The 11,024-nt window shown below is 37.3% G+C and overlaps 1 protein-coding gene across 1 annotated transcript in view; it reads right to left on the bottom strand.

Moving 5' to 3' along the window:
* Positions 1–217: 217 nt before the first annotated feature.
* MAP3K2 (mitogen-activated protein kinase kinase kinase 2) overlaps positions 218–11,024 on the bottom strand; it is a 47,925-nt gene continuing 37,118 nt past the window's right edge. The window contains exons 12-17 of the mRNA XM_070729842.1: positions 9,961–10,167; positions 8,583–8,731; positions 7,106–7,237; positions 6,199–6,328; positions 3,742–3,919; positions 218–1,398 (exon numbers count right to left, since the gene is read on the bottom strand). Coding sequence (XP_070585943.1) covers positions 1,173–1,398; positions 3,742–3,919; positions 6,199–6,328; positions 7,106–7,237; positions 8,583–8,731; positions 9,961–10,167 — 1,022 coding nt within the window. The 3' untranslated portion in view covers positions 218–1,172. The remainder of the gene's footprint in view (positions 1,399–3,741; positions 3,920–6,198; positions 6,329–7,105; positions 7,238–8,582; positions 8,732–9,960; positions 10,168–11,024) is intronic.

The following is an 11,024-nucleotide window of genomic DNA, read 5'->3' as shown; positions in this document are numbered from 1 at the left end:
GGTGGGGGTTTTTTTCTGTGTATTCTTTAACTGTAACTGAATTATATGGTATAGATACACCTGGGAAATTCCAGATCTCATTCTACAAAACTTGCTTTTCCAATGCAAATTAATAAGGCATTTGCAACCTGCAAAGTTAATTCTACATCGTCAACTCAAGTTAGTCAGATTATGCAAAGGAGGTTTGACAAATAAAATATGCATCTCAGAGACAGAATTCAGTTCAGCAGCGAAGAAATTATATTTTTGACACTCCTGCCCATTCTATCTTAAGTACATTATGATAAAATCACAGTAGAGAAAAAAACCTTGACCTTATAAAATATTTTAGGGAACTACATGAATAATTGGGACAGAAGAAAGAATATGGAACGTGTTCTTAATATGAACAGAATTATGTTGCATGAAATAAATTTCATTCTACCCATAGAGACTCCTCACAGATCAACTTTGTTTCCAACCCTGAAAATCAGTTTGTTGCATGATATGTGGACACTGTTTAACTTTAGAGAAGTCTGATACTACAGCAATCTGTTTATCTATGATTCTGGATATATTACATTAATGCAATAGCACTATTAAATGACGGGCTTCTTATCTTCATAGCAGAAAACACTTATTTGGTTTACATTTTTGTGCTAATATGATGGTTTAGTTTCCAAAATGTACCTTGCTCAGCAACCTGAGATTCTAGCTTCTAAATGAATTTCCAGAATCACAGATGAAACTTATTTCAAAGCTCAAATATAATTGAGAGTTCTTTGTTATCTATTTATATGCTGCAACCACTGAATATATACTGTTTTTCTGAATTTGCTAGTGACATGTATACTTTTTCCCAGCCTTGGGAGTTAATTAGCAGTGTTTGCCAGGGAATAGGGATGTGGAAAATCTTATACATGATTCCTGATGGTCCAAATAAATTCTTTACCCCCTTAAATAAGGAATGAATATGTACTAAAGTGCTTTATGCAAACCACATCAGTACATTACTGAAACAAAGGAGATTCTAAATGGGAAAAAGTCTGCATTCTAAATATGCAGAGAGATCTTAACAATTTTATATGAAAGAAAGAATCAAGAGAAATAACTTCTCCCTTGTCTTTTTTCAACTCTGTATAAAAAAAAGTGCAGTAAAAAATGCAGAAGGTGAGAGGGATTGAGGCAGGCCATCAGTGATAATGTGCAAATGTATGTCTCAGCAGTTCATCTGCAGATGGTCGCAACTTAGCCTCAGTAAATATCCGCTTTAGAAAATCCCGACCGTGGTCTGAGACGTGAGGTGGCAGCTGGGGATTGGTTGGCTGTGTGGCAATTTTAAATATGGCAGCCATTGCTTCAAATTCTGCCCAAGGTGGCTTCTCAGTGAGCATTTCAACAACTGTACAGCCTACACTCCTGCAACAAGAATACAAAGCAAATTAGTAAGAAAACTATCTGAAAAAGATAATAAAAGCATAATGTATGTTCCCATGCAAATAAAAGCTTTTTATATCTCTATATTAGTTTCTGTTAAGATTTCATTTGGGTGGAGACTGATTTGCCCTTTCAATGTTACCAAGTTTATATGTTTCTACTCGAAGAAGGGAGCAGGCAAAACAAAAGTGAGGTGATTCAACCAATGTATTGTTTTCATTACAATGCCCAAATGATTTATCACTCTCCTGTTCTTATCCTTCAAAACTGTGGGAGTAAACAACTGGAACACAGAAATAAGCAAGATTTTTTTTAAAGGTTCTCTGCTTCATACTGCACCGGGTCATTGTTAGGGATGAAATTTCATTCACTAAACGATTAGATCCAATCCTATACAGTAATACCTCGTCTTACGAACTTAATTGGTTCCGGGACGAGGTTTGTAAGGTGAAAAGTTTGTAAGATGAAACAGTGTTTCCCGGAGGAATCAACGGAAAAGCAAATAATGCATGCAAGCCCAAAACTCACCCCTTTTGCCCATTACTGCTGGTATTCGGGGCTGGAGCAGAGGGGTGGCTGCAAAGGGGCTGGCTCGGCGAAAGCGCTCCCAGCGAAGGGGCTGTGAGAGAGTTTTCTCTGAGCACTTCGGGAACACCTGTCTCTTCGCAACCCCTTCGCTGGGAGTGCTTTTGTCCAGGGCTGTCAGGGAAGGGGTTGCAAGAGGTGCGGGGCGGGCGTTCCGGAAGCGCTCAGCAAAAGTGCTCCAGCGAAGCGGTTGCAAGAGCACTTTCTGCGAGAGCTTTGAGAACACCTGCCCCGCCTCTCCTGCAGCCCCTTTGCTGGGAGTGCTTTCGTCCAGGGCTGTCAGCAAAGGGGCTACAGGAGAGGCGGGGTGGGCGTTCCGGAAGCGCTCGGCGAAAGCACTCCCAGCAAAGCGGCTGCAAGAGCGCTTTCTCTGAGTGCGTAATCCCGGTGGGGGCTATAATCAAATGGGAAATCCCGCTGGTGACAATCACACGGCAGGGAAATCCCTGCGGCAGTCAGAGAGCACACGCGCAGTACAAGGGCGCACACACAGTAAGAGAGCCCACGCACCCAGGCTCGGGTTCGTAAAATGAAAATGATTCTTAAGACAAGGCAAACAAATCATAAAGCCCGGGTTCGTATCACGAAAAGTTCATATGAAGGGGCGTTTGTAAGATGAGGTATCACTGTACTAGCACAATTGTTCTATATTTCATTCAGATGAATTTAGTCATTTTCAATTTGTAACAATTATTCTGTTTTTTGAAAATCAGAGAAAGCTGCACCCAGTTTACATACTCACTGCTCTATTTTGAGTTTCTTCTAAAGCTCCAGTAACTGAAATATAATTTTACTACTAAACACATGCCATAAAAATAGCTTCTTCAGAATTTATAGTAGGAAAGACACTCACTACAAGATAAACAGAACATTTATGTCTGAAAAAATTCTTAGTAACACATTATTATTTCTTTGAAAATCATATTATCCTATTTTCTTTAAGGTAATAATCCTGCATCAAATGCTATCTACCTACCTACCTATCTATCTACCTACCTACCTACCTATTTATAAGATTTGTATGCCTCCCCTCTCCGCAGACTCGGGGTGGCTATGCCATTCTTTCTTCAAGTTAGAATTCTCATGAGGCATACGGATTTTGCAACCTAAAGTTTGTTTCATGGTTTGTAACAGCCAGTAATGAAAAACTCTAGAAGGAAGCAGACTCACTAGATGAGGTAGTAAAATTGGTGTAACAAGAATGACTAATGGGCATTTCTATAAAATGGCATGGCCAATATTTTCTACTCTCTGGAATATAGGCAAAGCTGTTTAGAGAAAGGAATGTCAGTATGATGACCCCATAAAACTGTCATGGACATCATATAAAACAATGTCCTTCTAAGTTTGGCTTAGATAAACCTAAAGAGATTGGCAACTTCTGGAGACTTTCTAAATTATCTAACTTCTCTATCACTTTAAGTGGCAATGTCCTAAAGATATTGTTTAACATTTTTCTTTGCCTTAGAAAGTTCATTGGTAGTTAAGGATTTGAACCTATATTAGGCGTTTTCTATTCTACTGCTGTACTAAATTTGAGTGTTTCTCACACACAAATCAGGGATAAAACCAGACTGTTGATATTTCAGCCTGAAGTAGTATATAAATTTCATAAACCAAATTTTGGTCTCCAGTGTTCCAGACCTAATCTTAATACTGCACTGTGGGTATATTTAGGGTTCCCAAATAGTGTGCAAGAAATTATTTCCAATTTCTTCCAGGTGAAAAAAAAAGACTTGCCAAATATCTGCTTTTCTTCCGTATCCTTCCCCACTAATCACTTCTGGACTCATCCAGTATGGAGTTCCTGTAGCAGACTTCATTCCCGTACCAGACAGACAAATTGTTTGAAGCCGTTTGCTGGCACCAAAATCACCCAACTTAACATTGCCTGCAGAGTCACGAAGAATATTTGCTCCTGAAAGAAATATAAACAAATGGTAATTCTCTCCGCTTTGGATTAATAATAGCTATTGTTGTGTAAGCACATATGGCCAGTAGAATAGTACATAAAATAAGTACACTTTTTTGTTTAATTGATACTGTATTTTAGTGTACGTAGACTAAATAATTCAGATTGTATCTGAAATAAATATGAACAAATAATGTAAAATTGTAAGTATATATTTTTAATTAGAGCTCAGCTATTAAACAAGAAATTAAACCATGACCACATGGAATCATAGTTGGCAACCTTTCCACTGAGTTGTTAAAGAGCCCATTCAAAATCTGAAAGCACAGACATTTCTTCAACTTTGACACCTCAAATACTAGTCTAAAGAGTGACTCATACCCACATTATCATTTATTAGGAACACTGTACAGTAATGTGATCAACATGGAGCTGCCATTGAAGATAATTCAGAAGCTTCTATTAATCCAGAATATACCAGTTGTTGGCAGGTAATAATCAACATGAGCATTAGTTCTATGCACTGACTCCCTACTTATTATTTATTTTATTCTACTTCTATGCCACCAATCCCAAAGGACTCAGGGCGGCTTACAACAATATAAAAATACAAATACAGTAGAAAAGAAGTCAAATATGGGGGGAAAAATCTAAAACTATAACCCCAGTTAAAAAGAACCTCATGACTCAATCAATTCAGGCAACAATATATAGCAATTATATAGCATTCAATATAATTTGACCATGACAGATGTCAGTTCATGGCCCCCAGGCCTGCCGGCAAAGCCAGGTCTTCGTAACCTTTTTGAAGGCCATTAGGATCGGAGCAATATGGACATTGGGGGGGGGGGGGGAGTTGGTTCCATAGAGCCGGGGCAGCCACAGAGAAGGCCCGCCCTCGCGGTCCCGCCAACCTGCATTATTAAACTTTAGATCAGACCATCAATTGACTGTCAGTGAATAATAAATAATTTGCTATAAAACATCCATGGTACAACTGATCAAAATTAAAATTACAACATAAAAAATATGTTTCAACATTAGCAAACAAGGGTAGTCCTTTCTAATTTCAAATACCTTCTTAAATAGGAGTTTAAAATGTACCAAAACTAATCAAATGGGGTGTCTTGAATTTGTCAGGGTAAAAAATATCTTTATGCCTCTATCTCCAATTGGCACTTACAGGTGAGACTCAAAAAATTAGAATATTGTGCAAAAGTTCAGTTATTTCAGTAATGCAACTTAAAGGATGAAACATAATATATGAGAAAGACTCATTACATGCAAGGCAAAATAGTTGAAGCCGTGATTTGTCATAATTGTGATGATTATGGGGTACAGCTCATGAAAACTGCAAATCCACAATCTCAGAAAATTAGATTACAGGCTATTAATAAAACAAGGATTGTACATAGAACAATATCGCACCTCTGAAAAGTATAAGCATGAATACCAAACAACAGACACTAAGTAAACTTAAAGCTACTTTTATTACAACAGCTACCATAATATAATCTTGCAAGTCTAATGCGTTACCTTTCCTCCCTCATTTATCTTCATGAAAAGGTTTTTTTGAAGTGTTTTATTGGTCCCATTTCATATACAATTGCAACTTGTACTGCAGCCATAGCTGGACAAAATTTCCCAGGCCGCCACCACAGCTGTTAGCTCTGCCATCTTTCCTATGCTCCACTAAATTGCTGGCATCTTGCCATTAGGGGCAGGAGAGAAATAGCCATTTGGGGGAAAAGTGCATGAGGAAGTAAAAGGAGGTAAAGGGGGGAGGGAATGGCATTGACAGAAATCAGATGTATGAAAATCAGACTAATCCAGATGGCCAAGGACACCTGGCCTGGGAAAGAATGTGCAGCCATTTCAAGATGTGCCTGGCATCAAATCGGTTTCCAAAATACTGCTCCAGGATGCTACTGGATACTGATCATCTGGCCAATGGGGGTGGGAACACTGCAGCCAATAATCTTTAGTAAAATAATTATGACTTCAACCAAATGGAGTCAGGCTTGCTGTTTGTCAACCAATACAGTATTATATTATTACTATTGTATCGTATGTACCATATCTATCAAATTATATATTAACATTTTTTCTATCATACTCACTTGAAACATCTACTTATTAAAGTTTTGGAAAAGTGCAGGAAAGGTCTTCAATAAAATGCTATTTTCAGTAGTATACCAGGAGAAAAGGGAAATCAACCCTTCAATATTTAGGAAGAAATATTTAGAATTCACCAAGCAAGTTTATAACAATGCCCCCATCAGTACCTTTAATATCTCTATGTACAATCATGTTACTGTGCAAATAGTGAACTCCTTCCAGGATCTGGCGAGTATACTTCCGAGTCACATTCTCTGTGAGAGCACCATATGCTTTCAACTGATCTTTAATTGAGCCCTGTAATGAAAGAAAGAAACTTGCTATATAGTAAAAGGTCTTAACAGTTTTCTAAAAGTCCACTATATAAAAGTTACAGCAATTAAAACACTGATTAAATCAACAAATGGAGTTATTTTTATTTATTTGTATTCCACCTATTATTTTTACAAATAACACAAGGCAGCAAACATCCAACACATTTTTCTCTTTCTATTTTCTCTACAACAATATTTTGAGGTCAGTTGGGCTGAGAGAAAATGACTGGCCCAAAGTCACCCAGCTGGCTTTCATGGTATTTGAACTCAGTCTCTTACTTTCCAGCTTGGAGCCTTAACCACTAGAACAAACTAGTCTTGAAAATCTTTCTCCTTAACTTGTGTAGCACTAAATCTAGCCCACCAAGTGTGCAACTTCAACTTAAGGAAAATAGCCTCAGATACATCCTTAGCAACCTATTATCAGCCAAGCTTATTTTCATCAAGACAGAAATATTTAATATGGTGTGTCACACTTATGTGGAAATAAAATTCAATAATTAAATATCCATCTTTTTAGACAATAAATATGTCAAGGGCAAAATGCAAATAGCAAAAACACTGTGGGATTTCAGAAATGTTAGTTTGTAGATACTAATGAAAAACAGAAGACATTTATAGAAATTTAGTACAAAAGAATTCTTTTCAGACTGATAGTACGCAGTATCTTATATGTCACTCCATTTCCAGATTTGATTTTTACATATGGGCACACACACACTATAGAAATATACTGTCTCCCTGTGGATCAGTGGCTTACCCCTGGCATATATTCCATGAATATAGAAAGTGTTCCTTCTGGATGGTCCCTTAAGCAGCCATAATACTGAACAATTCTTTCATGTAGTAGATTTTTCAGAAGCTGAATCTCACATTCAAGGGCATTTACTTCCTGAAAGTAACATATTAGAATAAGAGCAAATTTCTAGCACTAAATCATACTAAAAATACTTGATTCAAGTTTTTTTTAAAATTTAAACTGAATAATTTAAAAATCATTATTGCTAGCTTATTATTATTAATCACTACAAACCATTTTAGCTGCTTTACTATTTTCATAATTGAATGAAGACTTCAATTTTGAAAAATATATATAAAAGCATTTATTTTCATTCTTAATTGAAAACTATGACCTAGGGAAACAGTTTCCACAAGTCTCTTTAAATAATATCAAAGAATCTGCAATGCTCCCAAAAATTGCAGTAAGAATTACATAGCACTGGTTCTCAGAGGACTTTGTTTAAATGATCTGTTCTTATTTAAAACAATGATCAAAATTACTGAACAAAGTATGAATTTTATATAATTCCTAAATGTTATTGGTAATACTGCGGGTTTCAATAAGTCCTCTGTGGTTTATACTCTCAGTATTGAATCCAAAATTACATGTTAAAATATCACAAAGTAATGAAAATGTACTTTACAATTGTCATTCATTCAATTTTCTAATTAATTTTTTGTTTCAGCAGCATCATAGTGTGAAGTACAGTGTGTTAATAACAAAATGGTCCACTATATCTTCTGTAATCTTAAGTAATAATAAAAGTATTAATAATTAGCTTATATTTATAGGAAATTTATGAATATTTGAAATTTATTTATTTGTTTACTGTATTCAATTTTTATGCCGCCCTTCTCCTTAGACTCAGGGCGGCTTACAACATGTTAACAATAGCACTTTTTAACAGAGCCAGCATATTGCCCCCACAATCCGGGTTAATTAAGAGACTTAATTGATATACATTGTACAGCTTAATATTAAAACTTTCCATTAACCCCATGTCTTCATTTTTTAAGAGGAGAATATTTCACTTATTTCCACATGACAGTAATTTTGACTCCTAGACTGGGAAGTACAATTCCCCTCCCTAAATTGACTATGGAGGATAGTGCACTCTTAAAGTTTGTTCTGATGGACTCCTAACATTTTGAAAACAAATGGAGGATAAATTAGAAAAAAATCCTAAACTAAACAAGAAGATACCAGCTCACGTCAGGAGTATTTAACCCATGGGGAAAAAGCCAATGTCATTGATTCCCCATATGAATAACATAAATATTTCAGTGACATTTGTGTAATTTTCAGATTCCATAACAACTTTCTTCAGCTTCTTTTGATTTTGCTAAAAAAAAAATTAAAAGCATGATTCTAAAAAAATAACTTCAATTTATTTTAACTTTTATATATGTACATATCAGAAAGGTTGAGAGGGGACACTTCCTTCCCAAATTCTTACCTTACTCGTTTCTGGGCTATCGGGATCAAACTCAACTTGTTTAACAGCAAGTTCTCGTCCTGTGTCTGCATCATAGCATAGATAAACTCTACCAAATGCACCTTGGCCAAGCGGTTTACCAAGTACCCAATTAGTTGGAGCACGCGGGGCTGCAACAAAATGTGATAAACTTGATATATCCAAATATACAAGGAAAAAGCAGACCAACACCTTTCTGATATTGTCCAAAAAAGCTCCCAAATCAGCATAGTTTATTATATTTTAAAATATAAACATTTACCCTTTGATTAGACTTACAATTCCTATTTTTGGTAAGTTTGCAGTGTTATTAGTTAGTGTGTAATGCAAGAATTTTCTCTAAAATTTATTTATACACACAAACAAAATGCAAGCAGACATTAACAATGAAAAGATTTCAGGTTATTTTCTGCCCTTGTACTATTACTATCACTATCTTCAAGAAGATAGTAAATAATAATAATAATAATAATAATAATAATAATAATTTATTAGATTTGTATGCCGCCCCTCTCCGAAGACCCGGAGAGGCTCACAACAATACACAGTGTACAAATCCAATATTTTAAAACAATTAAAAAACCCTTATAATAAAAAGTAATCAGACAACCGAAACAAACCATACATAAACGATGATAGCTAATTTCCCCATGCCTAGCGGCATAGGTGGGTTTTCAGCAGCTTGCAAAGGGCAAGGAGGGTTGGGGCAGTCCTGATCTCTGGGGGGAGTTGATTCCCGACGGCCGGGGCAGCCACAGAGAAGGCTCTTCCCCTTGGTCCCGCCAGACGACATTGCTTAGTCGACAGGACCCAGAGAAGGCCAACTCTGTGGGACCTAGTCGGTCGCTGGGATTCGTGCAGCAGAAGGCTATTCCGAAGGTATTCTGGTCCAATGCCGTGTAGGGCTTTATAGGTCATAACCAACACTTTGAATTGTGACTGGAAACTGATCAGCAGCCAGTGCAGGCCGCAGAGTGTTGATGAGACATGGGCATATCTGGAAAAGCCCATGATTGCTCTCGTGGCTGAATTCTGCACAATCTGAAGTTACCGAACACTTTTCAAAGGTAGCCCCATGTAGAGAGGGTGTACAGTAGGAATGGTAGGAGCATGTACAAAAGGAACGTGTACAGTAGGTTGCCATAGAAATTTCCTGATACAGCTTACTGGGGCCTACACACTTGAAGGCCCACCCCGTCTTCTATATGTTGGATTTTCTGTTTTTAGTCTATTCTTCTGTTACCCTCCCATTCATCTGATAATTTATTTTCCTCCCAGTTGTGTATAAAACCTAGCTATGTCAACAACTGAATTATAGTTTAAATAAGGGATTACAAGGCAATATATTGTTTCTCCTTACAGCGGCTGGGAGGACTGATGTCCATTACAGTCAAGGTAGGATTTTCTATATCACTTCCTCTTCTCCGCATTCGTCCATCTTCATATTCTGGAGTGAAAATGCTGCTCCCACTGCTTGTGCTCAATGAATAATCAGTTGGGCTAAAACTTACTGGAGTGCGTAAACAGTTTCCTTGGGTCCTTCTAACTCTTGGAAAAGTTTTACGGCCTGCAGAAATTATAAGTAAATCCAACATCATAGTATTATGAAACATACTGTTTATCAGAACATTGTTCTGGATGGAACTGACAGTAAAGCTCACTAGACAGAACTGGAAATATGTTACAGACCTGACAGGCAATCATAAATAAACATTATCAGGTCCTTTGATAATAAGAAATACATATGATAACCAAAGTAGATACCTTTGTAAAGGACCATCTATTTCCTGGAAAATAATTTTAATTTTCTAAAAACGGAAGATTTAAAATGGAATACTGTAATATTTTTTACTGATGGTGAGAAAATAATAGCTTCAGCTCTACAAAAGTAAATAGCTGTGCTGATCTTTTAAATGTCATACTTGGATGAAAACTGAGGAGTTTATTATAAATAGTAAATTTAAGAAAAGACAGCATTCACATAGAAGTGAAATTAGTTGCTATGAACCAACTCGACTATTAAATGCTCTGGAACAGGGGTGTCAAACTCAAGGCCCGGGGGTCGGATCTGTCCTGCGGGACACTTGGATCAAGCCCACAAAGCCACCCTGGTAACAGCAAAAGATCAGCCCAAAGTGCTTCTGCCAGTGAAAATGGGCTCCTGAATTCCGTTTTCAGCTGCCATTGCCTCCTGCAAACCTCTGCCAGAGTGTGCACGGCCCTCCCGAGCTCTGTTTTCACTGGCCGAGGATTGCAGGTTGTGGCAGCTGTAAACAGAGCACAGGAAGGCTATTTTTTTTGGCAGAGCACTCAGGCCACCACAGGTGCCCCCAGTATGAGTGATGTTGAGCTGGCCATGCTCCCAGCCTCACCCCCAAGGTCAAACATAACCCTGCTCTAGAAGGAAGTAAAGGTGGCACTCCA

This window comes from Erythrolamprus reginae, chromosome 1 (genome assembly GCF_031021105.1).
Source record: "Erythrolamprus reginae isolate rEryReg1 chromosome 1, rEryReg1.hap1, whole genome shotgun sequence".
Classification (NCBI taxonomy): domain Eukaryota; kingdom Metazoa; phylum Chordata; class Lepidosauria; order Squamata; family Dipsadidae; genus Erythrolamprus; species Erythrolamprus reginae.
The sequence above is the reverse complement of the archived record's forward strand: the minus strand, read 5'-3'. Positions and strand labels throughout refer to the sequence as shown.